The 23,207-nt window shown below is 48.2% G+C and overlaps 2 protein-coding genes across 7 annotated transcripts; both read left to right on the top strand.

The window, feature by feature from the left end:
• The first annotated feature begins 943 nt into the window (after positions 1 to 943).
• dnpep (aspartyl aminopeptidase) lies at positions 944 to 6,943 on the top strand. 2 transcript variants are annotated; one of them, XR_008833651.1, is made up of 16 exons: positions 944 to 1,014; positions 1,396 to 1,486; positions 2,055 to 2,143; positions 2,256 to 2,369; positions 2,599 to 2,724; positions 2,889 to 3,013; positions 3,100 to 3,184; positions 3,286 to 3,393; positions 3,724 to 3,801; positions 3,901 to 3,981; positions 4,140 to 4,300; positions 4,527 to 4,566; positions 5,050 to 5,151; positions 5,434 to 5,601; positions 5,807 to 6,404; positions 6,652 to 6,943. XR_008833651.1 is itself a non-coding variant. In XM_056431124.1 (15 exons), exons 1-15 carry the CDS (start codon positions 1,009 to 1,011, stop codon positions 5,855 to 5,857), a joined length of 1,425 nt encoding a protein of 474 aa, XP_056287099.1. In that variant the 5' UTR covers positions 944 to 1,008; the 3' UTR covers positions 5,858 to 6,943. The 2 variants fall into 2 exon arrangements, 1 of the variants encoding a protein (XP_056287099.1); XM_056431124.1 differs by having other exon boundaries at positions 5,807 to 6,943.
• A 415-nt stretch (positions 6,944 to 7,358) lies between these two features.
• On the top strand, positions 7,359 to 21,638 carry ptprnb (protein tyrosine phosphatase receptor type Nb). Of its 5 annotated transcripts, none has more exons than XM_056430783.1 (22): positions 7,359 to 7,685; positions 8,778 to 8,964; positions 11,549 to 11,599; positions 13,998 to 14,108; positions 14,179 to 14,269; positions 14,340 to 14,541; positions 14,662 to 15,061; positions 15,244 to 15,381; positions 15,483 to 15,517; positions 15,638 to 15,843; positions 16,215 to 16,294; positions 16,367 to 16,425; positions 17,824 to 18,036; positions 18,109 to 18,348; positions 19,004 to 19,145; positions 19,233 to 19,306; positions 19,394 to 19,471; positions 19,576 to 19,862; positions 20,487 to 20,540; positions 20,686 to 20,750; positions 20,859 to 20,932; positions 21,015 to 21,638. In XM_056430783.1, exons 2-22 carry the CDS (start codon positions 8,886 to 8,888, stop codon positions 21,084 to 21,086), a joined length of 2,751 nt encoding a protein of 916 aa, XP_056286758.1. In that variant the 5' UTR covers positions 7,359 to 7,685; positions 8,778 to 8,885; the 3' UTR covers positions 21,087 to 21,638. The 5 variants fall into 5 exon arrangements, with proteins under 5 accessions (XP_056286758.1, XP_056286759.1, XP_056286757.1 ...); XM_056430784.1 differs by having other exon boundaries at positions 15,638 to 15,819; XM_056430782.1 differs by having other exon boundaries at positions 15,638 to 15,795; positions 16,215 to 16,425.
• The last annotated feature ends 1,569 nt before the right edge of the window (positions 21,639 to 23,207 follow it).

A 23,207-nucleotide genomic window follows, 5' to 3' on the forward strand; every position in this document is an offset into this window, starting at 1 on the left:
AGCTGATGTGGGTCAATAGACACGCGCTCCATTAGTTCAACAGCGAGGGGTTAAAGTGGTTCAGAAGGTCACATTGATCCGACTCCTAAATACTGTTTTATGAAACACATTTTCTTCTCACCAACTAAAAGAATAAAAGCTCATTGTTGTGTGTGTCATACCTGAAGCAGAACATAAGCATAGATAAACTAATCTCACCTTTTAAAATATATATATATATCTTATATCAAGTCCTGCTGGAGGACTATGATGCTTTTTAAATGATGACGGCTCATAAATCAAGACTCTCATCTGCAGGTGAACTGCATTGTGGGTGAGGACAGACTCCAGAGCCTGTGCGTCCTCTGGTGGTGTGTTCAGGGAACAGCAGGTGTGTCCGTAACTCTGAAGCTCATGGTGGAGAAGCTCTGCACAGGCACGGTGATCCTGCACAGACGGAATAATAAAAAATACTATATTCTAAGTCCAGGATTCTGAAATTGCTTTTAATGTTAATACAAATTAAAATCCCCTGCTCGCCTCCCTCTTTAGTATGTATATTAGTTAGGCTATATTACCACGATACATAAGTACATTGTGACTTTGTTTGCACAGTACAGACACATTGCTCGTTGCCTCTGTGCTTGTACTGTGCAATAAAGATGAAGTTAAATAATATAATAAATAGATCTCAATAGATCTGAACTAATGCCTCCTGCTTCTCCAGTCTCTACTCGTGGAGTATGGAGGACTCAAAATGACTTATTCTTGTATTTATTCATGCATTCATTTATTTATTTATTTATACTTAAGTCATTTTAAGTCCTCCATAGTGGAGAGGGACCGGAGGAGAAATGTGGAAAAACAGGTGAAAATGTAAACTGCTGTAGTTGCACTGCCAGGCCGCTAGGTGTCGCTGTGGCGCTCTGCCTGGGTGAAACCAGCAGCTTATTACCCGGTCAGCAAATCCGTTTCCGGCTGTCAGCGCTGTGCCGTTGAACCGGAGTTCATAGTTTGAAAGTGCCGTTAATGCAGGTAAGTGCCATAAAAAATATTATTGCCACTGCGGCGTGTGGAGGTGTTGCACTCTCTCAGAGAACTGCTTTGACTCTGACCAGCGGAGGAAGAGGAGCGGAGAATTAGGAGCAGAAGAAGAGAGCTCGAGTTGTCTTGTGCAGGTCAGCTAGCGAAGCTTAACGGTGCGTCCGTTATCGGACAACCGTCGGCTTCAGCGGAATAATCAGCATTTTATAAACTTATTGAGCTGAAAACTGTCTCTTATTTTACTAATAATTTCGCTTGTCATTATCTTATACGTGTGGTCGTATGAAAAGTACAGAAAGAAATATTTGAATCTCGCTATTCGCGTCCCTCTATTTCTGATTGTGACGTCACGTTTCTTCTCCTCCTCCTCAGTGTCTGAAGATGAAGAGCTCCAAAGAGGCCGTGCAGTCTGCAGCCAAAGAGTTCCTGCAGTTTGTCAACAGAGGGGTGTCTCCGTATCACGGTGACGTCACGATACTTCTTATTCTGTGAAAATGGTGCATTCAAAGCTTCACCAGCTGTGGGGTTTTTCAGTATTAATGGCGTTGACTAACCTGTTCTCCATCAGTGTTTTATTATCATACAGATTAATATTCCGCTGCTTTATTAGTTGGTATATGTGCTCTCGAGGTTTACTGCTCATTTAGGGTGCCAAGTGGAGAAGACTTTGAGCGTGAGATAAGAAACCGCCTGCAGATGAAAGCGATGCGTCCCGATGTGTCCGCCCTTTGCTCTGCGACCTCTCGGCCCCCACAGATTCTTGTTAAATGAGCAGCTGATCACAAAAGCAGTAAAACAAAAGTACATGTCACATGTGACTGCAGAGCTTGGATTTGTTCCTTTGCAGAAAAACTGTTATTTCGAATTTTAAGAATTATTTTTGTATAATTCAAGATTTTGTGTGCATTCATTCTGCGCTCAAAGCAAAAGTTATTTTAAAACATGCGTCTTCTCTTTACAGTTTTACAGCTCTCATAACCCGATAAACGTGGCTGACGGACTCTTGTGGTCTCTTCTTTCCGTCCCCCTAGTGGTTGAAGAATGCAAGCGGCGTCTGCTGCAGGCGGGCTTCATCGAGCTGAAGGAGACGGAGCAGTGGGACATCAAGCCGTCTAGCAAGGTGCCAGATTAAAAAATGCAGACGTATTGACTCCGTTTCCATGAGCTCTATCACTAATGTTTGCACATCTTGATAGTTTAATAATCCATATTCACGCCCGTCCTCTCTCCAGTACTTTGTCACCAGGAACTTCTCCAGCCTCATCGCCTTCGCTGTGGGCGGACGCTTCCTGCCAGGAAACGGCTTCTCCATGGTCGGCGCCCACACAGACAGCCCCTGCCTCAGGGTGAGAGCCCGCCCACTTCCACCTGTCAATCACTATCTTAAGCTTCCAGAGGAAGCAGCGAGAATACCCTCCCGCTTCGTGAAGTCCTTTTAGACGCGAGAGAGGAGATGCATCATCCAGTCGCAGCGCGTCGCTGAAGAACCTCGCCGCGAGGCACAAATACAAGGTGTTTGCAGGTAAACCCGCCGTGCGTCGTCAGATTCTGACGCGGCGTCATCGTCTCCTTCAGGTGAAGCCGCGGTCCAAGAGGACGAAGCAGGGCTGCCTGCAGGTCGCGGTGGAGTGCTACGGAGGCGGCATCTGGAACACCTGGTTCGACCGCGACCTGACCGTCGCCGGCCGCGTGATGGTCAAGGTACCTGGATCATAACTCCATCACCGTAGAATCTAGACGTTATAAGTCCTGGAGCTCTTTGGAGTTTCTTCCTGCTTTCTCCTCTCCTGATAACCAACGGGAAGGAGACGCTGTGTTTGTGGTCATTCTGGATGTTTCTCACGAGGCGCGTCGTCCTCCTGCAGAGCGACGGCCGGCTGGTCCACCGGCTGCTCCACGTGGCCAGGCCGCTGCTCCGGATCCCTCACCTGGCCATCCACCTGCAGAGGGACATGAACGACTCCTTCGGGCCCAACAAGGAGAACCACCTGTCAGTCGCTCGAGCCTTCAGTTCTCACCACCATGGCTTCCCTCTGCCAGGTTATACGTGCCAACATGTTTGTGTCTTTTTTCCAGCGTGCCGATCATCGCCACCGCCGTCCAGGAGGAGCTGGAGACGGGCTGCGCGTCCTCCGGAGACGCCACCTGTGCTGTCACCACGGTAACGCAGACCTGCTTGGTGTCCCCACACAAGCCTCTGCTCGTGTTCCTCGTGCTTCATACTTCTTCTGAGCTGTATGATGGAGTGTTGTCCCTCTGCAGGCGGAGAAGCACCACCCGGTGCTGGTGAAGCTTCTGTGTTCAGAGCTGGGCGTGGAGCCCGACGCCCTGCTGGACTTTGAGCTCTGTCTGGCCGACACGCAGCCCGCGGTGAGGCCTCCTGCCGGCCGCCATGGCCCGAAGGATCCCCAGATATTTATAGAACAATCCAAAACACAGAGAAACACTTTTGTTTCATGAAAGTAATACATGTAAAATAATTCTCACTTTTATTGTTGAAGGAACATCTCGTTTTTTGTCAAAAAGTAAAATTACACTTAACTTAATGAAGCGATGACGTCATCATGACATGAGCAGTTAAAGGAGCCCGCTCTACATTTGACTCGTGGTCCTAATGCAGAAAGTTGAGTTCAGGTGAAAATGAGACTTTATTTTCACGCTGAGCTCTCGTCTTTCTGCTCGTCGCGTTCCTCTCGGCAGGCGCTGGGAGGCGTGTACGAAGAGTTCATCTACTCTCCTCGTCTGGACAACCTCCACAGCTGCTACTGCGCCCTGCAGGTCAGACTCCACCTTCCTCCTCTTGCTCCTTCGTTTCTGTCGTGTTTCCGTCGTGCGTCTCGTTCACCAAACACAACGCCGTCCTTCTCCGCCCGCCAGGCGCTGGTGGAGTCGTGCTCAGGGGACTCTCTGGCTAAAGATCCCAACGTCCGCATGATCACTCTGTACGACAACGAAGAGGTGAGTGTGGTCTGTTGTTGTTTACACACGCACACACAAACAGCGTGCGGGAAATGGAGAGAATACACACCTGTATTCAGGATTGTTGTTTCTGAAGACGGATGAGTAAAACACACCTCCACCCTGAGCTTCTGTGTGTGTGTGTGTGTGTCCTGCAGGTGGGGTCAGAGAGCGCTCAGGGTGCTCAGTCCAACCTGACGGAGCTCATCCTCAGCCGCCTCTCCGCCACCGCCTCCAACCTCACCGCCTTCCAGCAGGCGGCGCCGCTCTCCTTCATGATCAGCGCCGACATGGCGCACGCCGTGCACCCCAACTACCAGTCAGTGTCGACACACACACACACACACACACACACACACACAATGTGAAAATGAGTCGCCTCACAATCTAATCATACATTTTTATTTCTTAAAAATAAATATGTCCAATGAATAAATAATTCAGAAGTAATACTCCAATAGTTTAAACGGATATTAAGAAGATTGTTTATGTTATCTGTACATTATGTCATTTTATGCTTTCATTTTTGTAAATGTTGTTCTCAGGGAGAAGCACGAGGAGAACCATCGTCCTGCTTTCCACAAGGTGAAGAGATGGATTTAGTTTACTCGTCATTTAAAAGGACAAAATGCAAATGCATATTTTGGTTAAATAAAGTAGTTTCCAATTTTATTTGATTGAAGTAAAAATCACAAAGATGTTTTGGTTTTAGCTTCACAAATACAAAGAGCTCTCTGTGTTTGCTGTTATTTTATTCAGTTCTTCTTTCTTCTTTTCTAGTGACACGAGATCAAAAAATGCTTTTTGATGAGCATGACTGTTTCATGAACACAATCAACACATGAATTATTTGTGGAAACCTTTTAGAAAACAATAACTTGAGTTACATCCTGGCCACATGATGAAAAATTCTGATTAATATTACATTAATATATATATATATATATTAAACATATATATATATATATTTTTAGAATATATATATATATTTTATTTATTTATTACTTTTAGAATATATATATTGAAAAAAATATATATATAAATAAGTCCTTCACGTCTGCTTTTCAGGGCCCGGTGATCAAGTTCAACAGCAACCAGCGCTACGCCACGACGGCCGTCACCGCCTCCGTGGTCAGAGAGGTCGCCGGGCGCGTCGGCGTGCCGCTGCAGGTACAGTGATGCACACGGGCGCCTAGCAACGAGCTGGGCGGCTCGGGGACGACACGGAGACCGAGAGGGAATAATTCATGAGGGAAAAAAATTTGGGAAAAACCAGAAGCAATATTTGTCTTTATCGGTATTTATGAGAGCAGATTTCTGAACTATAATAACAATACTGGAAAAGCTTTAGGGGTTTGAAATATTAACCATAATTAACATTAACTCGGAGAGCATGGAGATGAACGTCTTCTCTTTGGTCGTGAGTGTGACCTTTGACCTTTCCTCCCGCAGGACGTGATGGTGCGTAACGACACCGCCTGTGGGACCACCATCGGGCCCATCCTCGCCGCCCGCCTCGGCATCCCCGTGGCGGACATCGGAGCGCCGCAGCTCTCCATGCACTCCATCCGAGAGATGTGCTGCACCTCCAGCGTCCTGCAGAGCACCACCCTCTTCAAGGTAGCCCCGCCCCCTCCGCCTGTCCAGTAGAATGAGACCGACAAACAAAACAGAAAGGAAGTGACACAACAATAACACGCTGGTTAATATGGGAGGTTTCTTTCATCCCCTGCACATATTTGCCACACGTTCTTTTGATTTGACGTTGTGGTTCTAAACCACACTCCCACTTCCTGTCTGCTTCCTGTCTGCTTCCTGTCTGCAGGGTTTCTTCGAGTGGTTCCCCACCGTGAGGAGCCTGCTGGTTGTTGACTAGAGCCGGACGAACCACAGCCGATGGATGTCATGTTCAACATGGGACGTAAAGAATATCGACGTCTTGACTTCTGTAAAAATCGACACACGTTCGTGTTGAAGATGCTTTTACGACTCATAAATGTACGATGTTTTCCTAAAAACTGAAATCGTTTAGAAAAAAAATAAAACTCTGGATGTTTTTTTTCATCATCTCCTCTTTCTGTCAGAGTTCTCCTCTTTGATTAGTTAAGAATCAGGAAGGTTTCATCCTGCAGGAGAAGCTGTGATTTATTTATTTAATAAAATCCCAGCGAGGATCCAGATGTGCCACGTATTTATATTTATATATAAATATATATTTACTTTCATTTATAGATTTATATATATATATATACACACTTTAAACACAGCAACACATGGCTTCACTTCCCCCCACCGCTTCCTCCAGTTGGTATCTCCCGGACCTATAAATCGGTGGTCATGGACCTTGGGAACTATTTTGCCAGATCACCCTGAGAAGAGGAGGCAGGTTCCAGAGATCCCTGGGAGGAAGAGACCAGTAACAGGTAGGTTGTTGCAATACATACACACGCACCACACACTCACTGCATGTCTGCAGCCACATGGCTATGTTTTACGCAGTAACAAATGGGACACTCCCTGCATTTCCTGACTTTTAGCAGGGAGATCAATGGACCACTTTGTGTTGGTGTAGCCATGTGCTCAGACATGCACTCTACAACATACATCCACACACGTGTGTGAGAGGTGGGGTTCCTTTACCCCGCCTCTCACACACCATCTCTATTCCAGGTCCCTGGACGGTGTGCAGCTGTTGGTCTGTAACTCGCCAATGGACATGGAGCTGACCCCCAACGTGGAGGTGAGAGGGCGGAGGAGCCGCTGCAGAAGGACGCCGGAGGAGCCGCTGCAGGAGGAGGCCGGAGGAGCCGCTGCAGGAGGAGGCCGGAGCAGTGGTGCGGCGAGACTCTGCTGCTCGTGGCGCCCCCTGCGGGACAGAAAGAATACTGCAGCTGCCTTTTGGTTATATTTACAAGGCCTATTTTTTTACCTGTTCAAAATAAATATGAATTTATATATTTCACCCTGATTAGTCCTGATATTTCCTAGAAGCAGATGTCCTCAAATAAGCTTCAACCGTGCAGGTTGAAGCAGCAAATGTTACGTCAGTGTTCAGTCAATATTATATTTTGATCAAATGCAACAAGCGTGATCATAATATTTCATAATGCCAATAACACCTGCAGCAAACGAGGGTCTGAATGAAATATGAGTTTAATATTATAATTTTATACTGGATGAATCAGTGATAGAAGTGAGCAGATTGTCGTTTCATATCGGCTAAATATACAAACTGGAGGGAAAAGAAAAAGAGACTAAAAAAAGAACTTTATTTTGTATTAAAGATGAAAAAATACAAGAATAATCTATACAATATAGAGAAAGTGCTCCGCCAATCAGCACATGAAACCTATATGAACTTTATATAATAATCAGGCATGAGAATCCCTCACCTTTCGGCGAAATTCGCCGTTTTGAAACCAAAATAGGTGACTTACGTGAATCGTGTAGATCCGAAGAGTTTTTGTTTTGGGGTAGGGGGGGGGGTCAATTGGCCGGCCGGCGTTTATGAGATTGGAGTGGGACACGGAGAAAATGTGGAGTGGTGCTCTTCGCAATAAAACATCTTTGATGGGCACGTGTCGCGTCTCGGCCAATCAGCGTCAAGATGTCTTCAGCGTTTGGTGGTTTAGGTTAGCTTGAATGTTCGACGCTACTTCTGCTGCTGTCGCGCTGCACGGTGGAGCGATGCTAACAAAGTACCCGTACGTTAAGAGCGATGTGATTTAGCATATTTTTAGTCTCAATACTTCATTAAAAGAGCGATCAGAGCGCACGCGCTGCTCCGTGTCGAGCTGTTTGCACGCGCAGCGCAGCGCTCACAGCGAGGGGCCTTAAGTGGCGGAATTGTCGGCTTTAAAAATAAAAATAAAAAAAGATGCCAAAAGTGAAATGTTTAAGTTCAGTCTGTAAAGTTCTGTAACTCTACAGCTGCTCTTCCTGATGAACTCTATCCTCTGGTCAGAGACTAACGGCCTCATAGTGGATCATCAATGCTATGATGGCTCCATGTAGTTTCATTCATATCTTGCTGTATTAATACTAATATTACTGCTATTTGAGTGTTGAAAAAGTTGGTAAAAAGTGAACCATACAGATATTTTATTTATTACTATTATAGATAAATATACCAGTATCGTATTTATGGTATACTGTTTTTATGGTATTGTATCATGATATTTATGGCAGGTATGGTATAGAAGATCGTGACAACCAGGTAGAGGCAGAACAGACTCGAGGACCAGACTCGAGGACCAGACTCGAGGAACAGACTCGAGGACCAGACTCGTGGCTCAGCAGAGCTCAAGACTTGAAGACTTGTTCACGCCAAAAACAACAAAAAGGAAGTTGGTTCATGAATGACCATATTATCCACAATATTACTATTATTATAGTATTATAGGGCCCGATCACTGACTAGGTGTCAGAATGGAGGACCTATAGATTATCATACAACGTCCAACATTGATGTTCGTGGAAGTCACCACCAGCACCCCCCCCCCCCCCCCCCGCGCCTATCCTCCTCACCTTTTTCACCCCTGACCCGTTTTCATGCCTGAATAATAGTAAATATATTTGAGCTCTGAATCTGCAGACATCACTTCTTCCCCCCATGACACTATTCTACTGTTATCCTTTATTTTTAATGGCTTAGCTCTGAATATTTCTTGCAGTGTGGAGCCTACTGCGTTCCTGATTTTCCAACCAATCGGTCGCACTCTCTCACACACTCACACGCACACACACACACGCACACACACACACACTCTCTCTCTCTCTCCATCCCTCCCGAGCAGCAGCAGCAGCTTCTCCTCCGCGATGGAGAGCTGGTAGAAGTGCAGCAGCAGCAGCAGCGGCCGCGCTCCTTCCTCCTCTCCCTCCTCCCGGTGGATGTTGGATGTACCATGAGGTCTCCGCGGCTCCTCGCAGCTCTCTGCCTCCTCCTCGCCGCCTCCTGCCGGCTGGGCGCCGCCGCCCGACACGGTAAGACGCCTCCGATGGAGACGCACTTCGCTCTGAGCGAGGCGCGTCTCTCACGAGTCCCCGCCGCGTTCCTATAGTAATGCTTCTACTGAGCGCGGAACACTTCCTGTTACAGGTGTGCTCTCCTCCAGCACACACACACACACACACACACACACACACACACACACACACACACACACACACACACACACACACACACAGGTAGCGCGCTTTGATTTGAGTTGCTCCGTATGGCCTTAATATAGAGGAAGAACATGTTGCTTTTATTCTTCACATGGATTTTAAAAACAATCTAAGCTGCCGGACTTCATCTGGATCATCGTGTTGTTTAGTGTGCAAAGACAACAACAACAAACAGCAGGAGAGAGGGAGAGCGCACTGAGGAAGAGATGCTTTTTATTTTTCAGCCATTTTATGATCATATTATATTATATAAAGTCGTCTATGTGCTGCAGAGATTATTCCAGTGTTACTTTATGCAGCCTCCGCGTACTATGATGATACTTACAGCATGCAGACTATAACAGTAATAACAATAAGATACAATAAATGCTCTTTGTTATACATCCAGGTATAAATATGAAAGGAAACAAACACCATTGAGTGTCTTGAGATAAAGATCTGAAGTCGGGGTTTCAGTAAATATTAATTATGAGCTGAGAGGAGCTGAACACGTCGTGTTGAAGCATCCGAGAATCCATCAACAGTCTGGAGCAGATAGAAAATATAGAAACCGTTTAAACTGCTCCATCAGCCTCGTAAACCCCTCCATGCTCCACCCATTACCTCCAGCTATAAACCTGAGTGTGGAGATATCATTACGCCGGAGTCACGATAACATTTTAATATCCGGAGAGGAACACCTCAGCAAACAGCAGCTTCATAATGCAGTTTGCTTTACAAGATCTCCTGACACTGTGTGGAGCGAGGTGCTTTTGTCCTGCTGCTCATGAAATAATGAACATGGAATGCAGTCAGAACTAAAACTGTTTTATTAAGGACCGTAAACTGTCGTCACGTCGAGGGCTTTGGCTGAAAAGAGATCTCTGTTTCATCAGAGAACACGAAGTGAGACATAAACCCTGCAGGGACACGGCGCCGCGCGGCAGGGCGCGGTGACTCATCGCTGACCTCTCAGCGCCGCCTGCGCACAGCGATGGCGTCCTGGCGCCTGATGCTCAGAGCAGCGCTCAGCGCCCGGCGCGTTAACGCCTGTTTACTCATTAGACATATATAAAAGACACTATTCAAGAACTCAAGATTAACATCCATGCTGTTGGCTGTAATCTTCAAGCTCTACAGCCTAATTTGACATTTTTTCGTGGCTTCTAATCGCAGTTTATCTTAAATATAATATTAATAAGTTGAGTTAATATATATTAGCTTTATCAATGATGGCAGGAAATGTAAAAAACAGCATCACGAGCTCTTTGCACAAAGTAAAGTACATGTTATGATGAAGATGCTTGTTTGTACCATCAGATATTTTGGGTGTAAACACCTATGATTCTATATTCCTGTGTTAGTGTTCTTTAAGACTGTCGGGCCGTCGGTCCTGGTAGCATCTCCTGAATCAGCTGTTCATCTAACAAGAGGAATGTTGCGTTATCCGGCTGACTCACCGCCCCTCCGTCAGCCTCGGAGCACATGCCAGCAGCACCATTATGAAAATGACACTGGATGCAATCTGCCCATTAATGGAAAGTAAAAGAGGCGGAGAGATGATGATGATGATGATGAGTCATCTTCTGAACCTAAAACACACATCAGAGCAGGTGCTCACGACTCTTCCTCTCACCGTGAGTCAGACGGGAGCTGAACTCTGGTTTGCTGGGTTCAGGTCGGACGTGTTTCGCTCGGTAAATAAACATAAAGCTGTTGTTGTTGTTGTTGTTGATTCAACGAATCAGAGTTCAAACACAGACGGAGCCACGCCTCCCAGAAGACTGGAAACAAGATGAAGCTGGTGCTGACGTCCCCTCTCTCTCTCTCTCTCTCTCTCTCTCTCTCTCTCTGAGTTGAGTCATTTTCACGTTTTTGTTTTTTCCTCCTGCTGACGCTGAATGAGAGCTGAGCGCGTGGCGCTGAGTCTGTTTCTATGACGATTAAAAGCCTCTCAGCACTCACAAATCAACAAACATCTCACTTTTCTCTCCTAAATGAATCTTCAACGTCTCAAAAACAAGATGTCTGCCGCAGCACGAGGAGGTTTCATCTGGTTTACATCTATACATGTAAAAGGTTGAAATATTCTCACAGCACTGGCAGGTTTGTGTGTGTGTGTGTGTGTGTGTGTGTGTGCGCGTGTGTGTGTGTGTGTATTCTGCAGGAGACATGAATGAAGAACATAAATCCTTCAGTCAAACAGAAGGCTTCACAGCTGCTGCTGTTGACAGCCTCGCCACAGATTACAACCTGCAGAAGGTCAACTGTCACACACACACACACACACTGTCACAAACACACACACACACACTGTAACACACACGCACACTTAGCAGCCCATGAGTGACGCCCCGTGTAGCCGCTCGCTGTGTTTGGGGCTCCTCTGACTTATTAATGTCCATCTTTGTGTCTGCAGGTTGCTTGCTTGAGAAGAAGCTCTGCCCCACAGACCAGCTGTGCAGCGATGGTGAGTTTCATTCCTCCATTCTGATTGGCTCGCGGGCGCTCATGACCGGTGACGCTCAGAGCCTTAAACGTCAGGAGGAGGTTAGCAGGACGTAAAACAACATGTTTGACTCTCATGAAGAGTCCAGCACCGTCTGCACACGTCACATCGCCTGATTCACAGAGACCAACAATAGATCCAAGAGACAACAAGTGAGAACACGAGGGACGTCTTCTGGTCCGATTTGCTGGTTTTGAGCCTCAAGAAGTGAAGAGAGACGACTGTTTGACTCTTTAACATAATATTATAAACCACACACGTCTTTTCACAAGTTCATGAGGCCAAATTAAAACGGCCCAGATATCATCCTCCGGGAGGCTCACGCAGACACTTCCCCCCCCCCCCTGTGGGACGCTCGTATTCACGGTACCCTGAAGGCAGCGTGACAAGTTCATTAAAACAACCACTGTGAGCAATCCCAGCATGCAACAGTCTCAGCTTCAGGGAGCTGGGACGTGTGTTCTCTCCATCGAGCCGCCTGCTGAGGTCCTGCCTGTTCCCACACGGTCAGGATGTCATTACGAGAGCGTGAGCGTGCACGTGTGTGAGCGTGCACGTGGGTGAGCGTGCACGTGCGTGTCTCGGCCTTCAGAGGCAGCTACATTATTGATGCCGGCATGTTTCCGCGTCGGCCTTGAGGATGTTGTGTTTCGGGAACACTTCACTTGGCTGTGCATGTGTTGAAAGGAAAGAATGAGAGAGTGGAAGAGGAGAGAGAGAGAGGAAGAGGAGAGAGAGAGTGGAAGAGGAGAGAGGAGAGGAGAGATGAGGGAGGAGAGGAGACGAGAGATGAGACAAGAGAGAGAGTGGAAGAGGAGAGAGAGTGAGAGAGGAGAGAGAAGAGAGGAGAGGAGAGGAGAGATGAGGGAGGAGAGGAGACGAGAGATGAGACAAGAGAGAGAGTGGAAGAGGAGAGAGAGAGGAAGAGGAGAGAGAGAGAGAGTGGAAGAGGAGAGAGAGAGAGAGTGGAAGAGGAGAGAGAGAGAGGACGAGGAGAGTGGAAGAGGAGAGAGAGAGAGTGGAAGAGGAGAGAGAGGAAGAGGAGAGAGGAGAGAGAGTGGAAGAGGAGAGAGAGAGAGAGGAAGAGGAGAGAGAGTGCAAGAGGAGAGAGAGAGGAAGAGGAGAGAGAGTGGAAGAGGAGAGAGAGAGAGCGGAAGAGGAGAGAGAGAGCAACAGGTTGCACGTCAGACTGAAACCTCTGGAATGTTTGAATAAAGTAGATTTCATTACTAACACCTTTCGTGTTCTTGAACATCTGTAATCTTGAATATTTGAGTATAAATCTATTTATTCCAGACTGCAGTACAAAAACAACCTAATGTATGTCCTGAAACATCTGTAAGCTGCATTAAAATATTAAATAAATACATTAATGATCTCTCTTGTATCTAATCTGAGTGAACCCTACCCCTCTGGAGTTAAATTAACTATCTTATAGCAGCAGCTTGAGTACTAAATACTTCTGGAGTCTGTGTTGTATGAGGTGTGTGTGTGTGTGTGTGTGTGTGTGTGTGTGTGCGTGCGTGCGTGCGTGCGTGCGTGCGTGCGTGCGTGCGTGCGCCTCTGAGACTCGTCACATCGACACAGTGGTGGAGTCGAAGAGACAGAAGAGAGAAGAAGAGCGAGAGTGCAACGTAAACAAGGTCTCCCTCCGTCAGCGGCCTCGGCCAATCGCAGCTCGTCCCGGCCGTCTCTATGACAACAGTGACATCACTTGCCTGACGACCATGTCTCCCGCGTGTGTGTGTGTGCGTGTGTGTTTTTTTGATGGGAGATAAAGAGAGACAGGGGTGATGACTCATCACGGCCCACACACACACACACACACACACACACACAGTGCTTCACTATGTGTGTGTGTGTGTGTGTGTATTGTATGTATTTGTGTACACATGCACTTTAAATATACTCTGTGTGTGTGCGTGTGTGTTTTTGATGGGAGATAAAGAGAGACAGGGGTGATGACTCATCACGGCCCACACACACACACACACACACACACACAGTGCTTCACTACGTGTGAAGTGTGTATTGTATGTATTTGTGTACACACTTTAAATATACTCTGTGTGTGTGTGTTGTGTGCATGCATGCTTGTCTATGTGGTGTGTGTACTTAGGGCCATATTTGTGTGTATGTTGTGTTTTCATGTGTCACCTGCTGCTTTGGTTCCTCTCCTGATGGTGAAGGGGCCGGTTTATATAAATAATAAATAATACAAGGAGTAATTTATGTGAAAAAAACAAAGAGGAGAGAAACAATGTTGAGTCGGGCGTGATGTGGAGAGCCTCCTCCTCTTAGTGTCCACGCCCTGCTGATGAGGTCAAAGGTCACGGTGAGTGCCGCTCTCTTCCTGCAGACGGCTTGTTCGGGCGGTGCCAGGCGCCCCACCAGGAGCCGGTCCGGTACCGGGTGTCGGTCCCCGTGCTGCACAGGCTGCAGGAGGTCCTCAAAGAGCTGATGGCGCAGGGTGAGTGTCCGTCACGGCGCCGCTCGAGGCCCCCGGGGCGTCGGCCTGACGTCTGCGTCTCCGTGTGCAGGTCTGACCTGGAGGGACGGCGTCACGCAGGCCGTCGTCGGCCGCGAGTTGAGCCGAGTCCCCGCCGCCGGCCCCCGATACGACGAGAAGCAGTAAGAAAACCCCCAGCATGCACCGGGACACGACGCACGTTTGAAGTGAAATAAAAGTGGCCTTCCGCAGGATGTCCAGACCGCCGGGCCCCGGGCAGCGGAGGGTCCAGGGGCCCGAGGACCCGGCCGACCCCGGCATGATGCAGCAGTACCTGGACTACATGGTCCTGGACCCGCCCCGGGCCTCGGCCCACATGCAGGCGCCGCGGCTGGACCCGTCCACCGGCCAGCAGCTGGAAGGGAACGCTCCCTCCAGGCAGGAGCAAAGCAAGGTGGGAATTACTGACTATACATACATATATATGTACGTATGTATATATGTATGTATGTATATATATATATATATGTATGTATGTATATATGTATGTCCATGTCCCTGTGATGTGCTGCAGTACCAGGAGCAGGAGGAGCGCTCCCTCAACTCTCTGGACCCTCCGGGCTTCCCGCTCCTCGCCGCCCCCCCTCGGTCCCGGGGAGACCCTCTGGAACGAGACCGGCAGCTTCTCCAGGACCTGGTGTCCTTTTACCTCACCTCCTCCTCCTCCTCCTCCTCCTCTTCCTCCCCTGTTCAGTCCCTCTCCCGCCACAGGGGGGCGGTAGCAGCAGCTGCAGGATTCCCCTCTTCGCTGTCCTCTTCTTCTTCTTCTTCCTCCTCTTCCTCCTTCTTCCCTGAGCTCGACTTCCCGCTGGACTACAGCGAGGACTACGTTTCCCAGGTGGCTCAGCTCAGCAAGCAGCAGCAGGAGGAGAAGAAGGAGCAGGAGGAGTACGACGCCGTGTCCGGACTGGATGGTGAGGGAGAAAATAAAGAAATTTGAAAAGTACAATATTATATTTAAATAAGTGTGAGATCAACGAAATACATTTACTCTACTTTTTACAACTTTGAGGTACTTTAGTCTTCCTCCACATATTGAGCTTTTCATTCCACTATGAGTATCAGTATGACTTCATAAGCGTTCACGGCCTTGCAGAGCGCTCTGTGCACAGGCTGGCTCAGCTGCTCCGTCACTACGGCCTCGACCTGAAGGACTTGACCCCGGAGCAGAGAGACGACCTGCCGGTCGCCCTGAAGCAGCTGGGCGGCTCCTCCACCCGGCCGCAGGTCAAAGGTCGGTCTGCAGGACCGGAGCCTGAACCGGCTGCCTGATGCTCGTGGATTATAATCCTGGTCGTAATCATTTATCTTACATGTTTTCTCTTTCCTGTTCAGATAAGTACGAGAACAATGCCGCCACAAGAAAGAAGGTGAACATCTATTTATTGTAAAATATATATTATATTTAAAGTAACTCCTATTATCAGAAGTACTTACTTTCCCATTTCAACGGCTTCTTTAATAGATCTCTTTATTCATCGTATCATCAGGTCACAGAGGGTTCAATGGCGTTCAAGATGGCCGCCCCCGAGGCTCCGCCCTCCACCAATAAGCCCCCCGAACCAGAAGGTCCGCCCCCCCCTGCGGCCGCCGACCGGGACGAACCGAAGCCGGCAAAGGAGTTTGGCTTCATCGTCACCAATCAGAGGTACAGCACCTCCTCCAATCAGAGGTACAGCTCCTCCTCCAATCAGAGGTACAGCTCCTCCTCCTCCAATCAGAATTTAACTACCATTTATTTCAGTTCAATTAACAATTAAAACAGTTCTTTCACGAACTAATCTGGATATTAAATACAAAATATGTTGCTCTCAAAAAATGTAATACACAACAAAAGTAAATTAACAGATTGTTGTCGATATAATTACCAAAAATGCAATGAAAACAAGACCATGAAAAACATCTAATTAACTTTAAAGTCGTTCAGAGGTTTCCTGGAGTACCAGAGTACTGGTTGAAATGCACTTATTGTAAGTCGCTTTGGATAAAAGCGTCTGCTAAATGACATGTAATGTAATGTAATGTACTCGAGTACTGAGAGTAACCGTCGGGGTCTCTGTTCTGCAGCGCCGCCCGACCCTCGATGACCTTCAGGGTCCGACCGAACACCAAGAACCTGCCGGCTGCAGGCGGGGGGGCGAAGGCCGGTACGCCGCTCAGAAGACCAGCTGCTTCAAGAACAAGAGTTCTCCCCTCACGCTCTGTGTGTTGTGTTGCAGAGAAGAACGACCCGGAGTCTGAGACGGGCCTGAGGGTTCTGCAGAGCGGCGGCGGAGAGGTGGGTTCGATGCCCGCCGTGTTGTCAGAGAAGAAGAAGAAGAAGAAGAGGGTTTTATATTAAACTATATGACCAGTTATCATGGAAGGAAGTGAGGAGAATACGCTGATCTTTTACTTCAGTAAGTGTAGAAATAATAAAAGTCCTGCATCCAAAAGTATTATCTTTAAAGTTAATATACTCTGCAAAATAATATATAGTATAATTAGAGATTGGTTTTATGTCTTCATCACTATCAAGGTGATAACTCTATTTATCCCTATAAATATTATTATTGATTATATTTTTTATTTGATATAAATACATTTGATTTCAAATACTTCCCTCCATAAAATGTAAATACTCACGTATTAAACGACTAGGTTGTACTTAAATGTACTTTGTTACTTTCCATGAAGACTTAATGCAAAAAGATCCGGAAGTGAATTATTTAAATGTTTAAAAAAGCTTTTACATTGAAAGGCCTTCCCGGAAGTCCCGCTTGCTTGACTTCCGCCCGAGTTAATTATCTTGATTGGTTGCACGTGCAGCTGCTCTGCGTCGGTGAGTGAACACATTTATTAAACAATAACAGGTTATTATTAATAATTCAGAGTCAATTTATATATCTTTCGAGCCGGAAGTCACATTTATAATAATTTATTCTTGTTGATGACAAGAAAAGTCAAATATTCTGATAAACGTGACATAATAATCAGTTTAAAGTTATATTTATCTACTTAAAGTTATCGTGTTCCTTCACTATCGAGATCTACTTTAATTTAATGTGACTTTAATAGAGTTTTAATTTATTATCCGAGCACAAAATCATGAATGATACTTTAGTGATAATCTAAAATATATCACATGATAATATTACACATTTTTTAATGATTTATTTCCTGTTTCGTGTGATTTTATTTGTCTTTGTAGCTCCATAAAAGATAAACGTGATTATTAAATATCATGTAAACTTCAAATAACTAGAGCGTGTCCTCTTTCTATCAAGGAAGAGACACCTCCTCCTCCTCCTCCTCCTCCTCTTCTTCTTCACTCTTCTTTGACCCAACTCCAGCCCCTCATGTCTGTTCTTCCGTTTCTTTTTGTTGTTCTTCTTCTTCTTATCATTCTTCTTCTTCTTCTTCTTGTTCACTCCACTTTGACCCGACAAGAGCTCACGGCTCCCCGATTACGGATTATCATTTATTTCTGTCTTCCCCTCCCTTTCATCCTCCTCATCCACCTCCTCCTCTTCTTCAATTTTATTTGATCCAACTCACGCTCATGTCTCCCCTTCCCTCTGCCCCTCCTCCTCCTCCTCTTCTTCACTCTTCTTTGACTCTACTCGATCTCCTCATTTCTCCCCCATTGCTGACTGTGGTTTCTCTCTGTCTCCTCCTCCTCCTCCTCCTCCTCCAGAGGACCGATGGGGAGGCGCTGCCTCTGGCCACGCGGGTCCAGCCCAGAAGTTCCCGCTGGCTGTTCGCCGCCCTGGTGGCCACGGCCTGCATGGGCAGCGTGCTGGTGGGCGCCATGACCGTGGTCTGCCTGCGCCGCCACGCCCACCGGCTGGCGAAGAGGAAGCTGGGCCTGGGCCCCGAGGGCGGCAGCTTCACCCACCAGGAGTACCAGGTGAGGAGAACCCCCACACGCATGAGCCCACCTCCACACGCGTGACGGCGCCGTGACGCCTGCTCCCCCCAGGACCTGTGCCGGCAGCACATGGCCTCCAAGGGCGCCTTCGGGCGGCTGGAGGCCGCTGCCCTCGGCGCCGTGGGAGGAGCCGGCGGAGGAGGAGGAGGTGCCGACTCCAGGGTCAGCAGCGTGTCGTCCCAGTTCAGCGACGGAGCCCAGCCCAGTCCGAGCTCCCACAGCAGCACGCCGTCCTGGTGCGAGGAGCCGGCGCAGGCCAACATGGACATCTCCACGGGTCACATGATACTGGTGAGTACCTCCTGGTCACATGACACTGGTGAGTACCTCCTGGTCACATGATACTGGTGAGTACCTCCTGGTCACATGACACTGGTGAGTACCTGCTGGTCACATGATACTGGTGAGTACCTCCTGGTCACATGACACTGGTGAGTACCTGCTGGTCACATGATACTGGTGAGTACCTCCTGGTCACATGACACTGGTGAGTACCTCCTGGTCACATGGTACTGGTGAGTACCTCCTGGTCACATGACTCTGGTGAGTACCTCCTGGTCACATGGTACTGGTGAGTACCTCCTGGTCACATGACACTGGTGAGTACCTGCTGGTCACATGATACTGGTGAGTACCTCCTGGTCACATGGTACTGGTGAGTACCTCCTGGTCACATGACACTGGTGAGTACCTGCTGGTCACATGATACTGGTGAGTACCTCCTGGTCACATGACACTGGTGAGTACCTCCTGGTCACATGACACTGGTGAGTACCTCCTGGTCACATGACACTGGTGAGTACCTGCTGGTCACATGATACTGGTGAGTACCTGCTGGTCACATGATACTGGTGAGTACCTCCTGGTCACATGACACTGGTGAGTACCTGCTGGTCACATGATACTGGTGAGTACCTGCTGGTCACATGATACTGGCGTCCCTCAGGCCTACATGGAGGACCACCTGAGGAACAAGGACCGGCTGATGAAGGAGTGGGTGGCGCTGTGCTCCTACCAGGCCGAGCCCAGCGCCGTGTCTCAGAGCGACGCCAACGCCAAGAAGAACCGCTGCCCCGCCGCCGTGCCCTGTGAGTGAGATCAGACACGCCGCAGGACGTTAGCGAGGGGGAAATGCAAATGGCGCCGAGGGTTTCAATGCCGCTGTTGTCCTTCAGACGACCACTCGAGGGTGAAGCTGAAGGCCGAGGTCAACGCGTCCCGCTCCGACTACATCAACGCCAGCACCATCGTAAGCATGTTGTGACCAACGTGGACGCCGCTTCTTAAAGACGCGGCTCACTTTGTCGCTCCCGGCTGACCTTTGACCTCCCTTCAGATTGAGCACGACCCCCGGATGCCGGTCTACATCGCCACCCAGGGCCCGCTGTCCCACACCATCTCTGACTTCTGGCAGGTCGGTGAATCGCTTTAAGTTTTCCCTCAGGTCAGGAGGCATCAGGGGTCAGGAGGTCGCGGGTTCGAGTCCGGGCCTTTGCTGATCGTGTGACTCGCCGTCAGATGGTGTGGGAGAACGGCTGCACGGTGATCGTGATGATGACGGCGCTGGTGGAGGACGGGGAGAAGCAGTGCGCCCGCTACTGGCCGGACGAGGGCGCGTCCCTCTACCACATCTACGAGGTGAACCTGGTGTCGGAGCACATCTGGTGCAACGACTTCCTGGTGCGCAGCTTCTACCTGAAGAACGTGCAGACGCAGGAGACCCGCACGCTCACGCAGTTCCACTTCCTCAGCTGGCCGGCGCAGGGCATCCCCACCGCCACACGCCCGCTGCTGGACTTCCGCAGGTAGAGGCTCCTGACGCGTCGGGGGTCAGGTCACCACCCGGTCACCTTGGATAACGGAAGCTGCTCCTGCAGGGTCGGCCTTCAGGCCGGGGGGCGGCGGTTCGATCCTTTTCCTCCCTTCCTCCTTCCTGTCCCCCTCCTCCTCCTCCCTCCCCCCTCCTGTGTGATGGAGGTCCGCGGGCCCTTGGTTCTACCTTCATATCTGTCCGTGTCGTTCTTGTGGTCTGCAGCTCGTGGTCTGGGTCCAGTTGCATAGTCACAAAAATGATCATGGGCTGATGTGGCTGCAGCAGGCGTCCATGGCCCAAACCCCAATCAATCAATCAATCCATCCGTCATTCTGTCTCTGTCGTCTCATCTAGATGTTATTTAGTACTTAAAGTTTTACTTTCTTAAAATATTAAAAAGATGTGTTTCCTGTAACATTTTTAGGACTTAATATAAGACAGAAATGTGACTTCTGCTAAAGTTCCATTATTGAGTTATTTAATCTGTATTCGTATATATGAACAAACAATTGGGTATTGGCTATATTTTATATAAGTTATACTCTGGGTAGATCGCTCACCATCTGTGTCTCTGGAATATTTCATGTGTACTAAATGTTTTGTTTTTCATAAACAGGAAGGTGAATAAGTGCTACAGAGGACGGTCCTGCCCCATCATCGTGCACTGCAGGTACAGCTTGACTCATAGAACATACAACACACACACACACACAGTTTCCTCAACACGGCCACGTGGTGGCAGCGACACCTCATCACCGAAGAGGACGATGGATCTCCTTTCTTTGTGCTCATTAAAGTATACTCTGTTTCCATAGCAACGGCACAGGTCGGACCGGAACCTACATCCTGATCGACATGGTCCTGAACCGCATGGCCAAAGGTGACATCACACACACTCACTGTGTGCGTCCGTCTGTGGTACACTAACAACACACATGATTCACATGTTTTACTTAAAGAAATTACTGTGTGTGTGTGTGTGTTGCAGGTGTGAAAGAGATCGACATCGCTGCTACGCTCGAGCACGTCCGAGACCAGAGGCCCGGGATGGTCCGCACCAAGGTCAGGCCCTCACAACCTCGTGACCTCCATGACCCCGCCCTGGGGAAACGATTCCTGCATGATGTGTTGTTGTTGTTTCCAGGACCAGTTTGAGTTTGCCTTGACGGCCGTCGCCGAGGAGGTCAACGCCATCCTCAAAGCGCTGCCCCAGTGAGACCCGCTGCCCCTCGGACGCCCCGCTGACCTTTGACTCTGAAGAAGCTCGGCTCGTTAAAATCTTACGATGGGACGACGCATTAGAAGGCTTTATTCGGGCTTGTGTCGGATGTTTACATGTTTTGTGGGACAGATGATGCATTCAGGGACGCTAAGAAGTGTTGCATTCACATAATTGATTAAAATTGTTTTAAAAACAAACAACTCTAGAGTTCAGGTCTATATCTCAACTGTCTCATGAATAAACACTTTATTTACCAGCTGACCTCGAGGCGTCATGCCTCTAGAAGTTACGCAGTCCCTGAATGCATCAGCCTGAACCTCTCAGCATCTAAACCGCCGCGCGGCCGAAGCGTGTTTAGTCTTTCCTGTTTGTGGGAGCTGCTCGTCTGTAGCCTCCTCCTCGTGACGGGCACCATCTCTCCGTGTGCCGTCCCCAGCCTGTCAGATGTGTTGTTTTTCCCTCATGCAAAGTCAGAAAAAAACCTTTAAAAAAATGCTATTTTGTATTTGTGAGATTATTAAATATTTTCGTGTGTAAGCGCTGCAATCGCTGGTGTGACTGACTTCCTGTAAAGATTATAAAAACACCATACTATGACCTTTAATTTTACATACGCCCTTACTGCCATTAGATGACAATGGCTCAAACTTTAAGCCTAAATACATATTTATTTTGAACAGGTAAAAAAAATAGGCCTTGTAAATATAACCAAAAGGCCGCTGCAGTATTCTTTTTGTCCCGCAGGGGGCGCCACGAGCAGCAGAGTCTCGCCGCACTGCTGGGGCCTCCTCCGGCCTCTCACCGCCACGTTGGGGGTCAGTTTACGGCACTGATGACACGGAGACGGGACGTTATTAATCCACCAACACAGACAGCAGCTCCTCTCAGCAGCTCGAACGTCAACAACAACGGGTCCCGTCAACCAACCTTAACTCCCGTTTTCCGACAGGTTAACCCCGCCTCCCCTCTACTCCGCCAATCACAGGCACGCCCCCTCGACCAGCACGCACGGTGCCACACTGTGATTGACAGCCACGTCACAGGGTCGCTACAATAGTAATAAAACATCTGTATGGATCACTGTTTACCAACTTTGTCAACGCTTAAAGCCCCATTATGGAGTTTTCCCCTTTTAGCGCCCCCTTCAGTTTTGGAGGTATTTAACGTTTACTTCAGTGTCGTAAATACCCAGTCACGATAGATGCAGCCTCGCATACACTTGTATTGATGACGAGACGAAGTCAGAAACGATGTCAACCGATAAGCTAAGAATATTCAAAGATTTTACATGAATATGACTGCATAGTTTTATTCATTGTGATATCGGAGATGAATGCTAAAATAACAAAAAGAATGACAACATTTAGTTTAGATGAAAAACCGATCGCGTTTTCAGCCTATACACTGCAACGTCTCGGACGTTATGGCACTGATGACACGGAGACCGGACGACGTTATTAATCCTCACTTTATTGGGCATCCACCAACACAGACAGCTGCTCCTCTCTCAGCTCAGCAGCTCGAAACAACCACCCTTAACTCCCGTTTTCCGACAGGTTAACCCCGCCAATCACAGGCACGCCCCCTCGACCAGCACGCACGGTGGCACACTGTGATTGACAGCCACGTCACAGGGTTGCTAAAATACGTTGTTTTCTAAATGTTGAGTACGTGTGATCAATACAATATTGTTGACGACACCAAAAAGCTACATATTCATAATTTACATTGGAACGTGAAATTCATTACAAGAGACTTCGCTTGCTTCGCCCTTATACTGTAGCTGCGAGCGTGGACTGGCACTATATGACATTGCGTAATCACTGCCAGAAAGCAGGTGGAAGTACATCCGCCCCGGATCGGGCGGCCCCAGAATCCTACATAGCGGAGTTATTTCCCCACAGACCCCCGATGGCGGAGCCGCAAATCGCCATATTAAAAGTCATTGTTGCGGCACCATTTTTTTCAAGCTGTTATTTTAAGGTACAATTGTTGCATAATGTTACTTTAACAAATGGCAGTAATATTATTAATACAGCCAGATATGAATGAAACTACATGGCGCCATCATGGCGTTGATGATCCACTATGAGGCCGTTAGTCTGAGCAGATGAT

The sequence above is a fragment of the Pseudoliparis swirei genome, chromosome 14, assembly GCF_029220125.1.
Source record: "Pseudoliparis swirei isolate HS2019 ecotype Mariana Trench chromosome 14, NWPU_hadal_v1, whole genome shotgun sequence".
Classification (NCBI taxonomy): Eukaryota; Metazoa; Chordata; class Actinopteri; order Perciformes; family Liparidae; genus Pseudoliparis; species Pseudoliparis swirei.

Bases quoted from the DNA above. Each gene is read 5' to 3' on its own strand.
- dnpep (XM_056431124.1), top strand. The intron at 1,487-2,054 runs GTGACGTCACGA...CCGTCCCCCTAG, and splicing joins AGGGGTGTCTCCGTATCACG to TGGTTGAAGAATGCAAGCGG. The intron at 4,567-5,049 runs GTGAAGAGATGG...TCTGCTTTTCAG, and splicing joins ATCGTCCTGCTTTCCACAAG to GGCCCGGTGATCAAGTTCAA.
- ptprnb (XM_056430782.1), top strand. From the start codon at position 8,886: ATGAGGTCTCCGCGGCTCCTCGCAGCTCTCTGCCTCCTCCTCGCCGCC. The intron at 16,426-17,823 runs GTGGGTTCGATG...CTCCTCCTCCAG, and splicing joins TGCAGAGCGGCGGCGGAGAG to AGGACCGATGGGGAGGCGCT. The intron at 20,933-21,014 runs GTCAGGCCCTCA...TGTTGTTTCCAG, and splicing joins CCGGGATGGTCCGCACCAAG to GACCAGTTTGAGTTTGCCTT.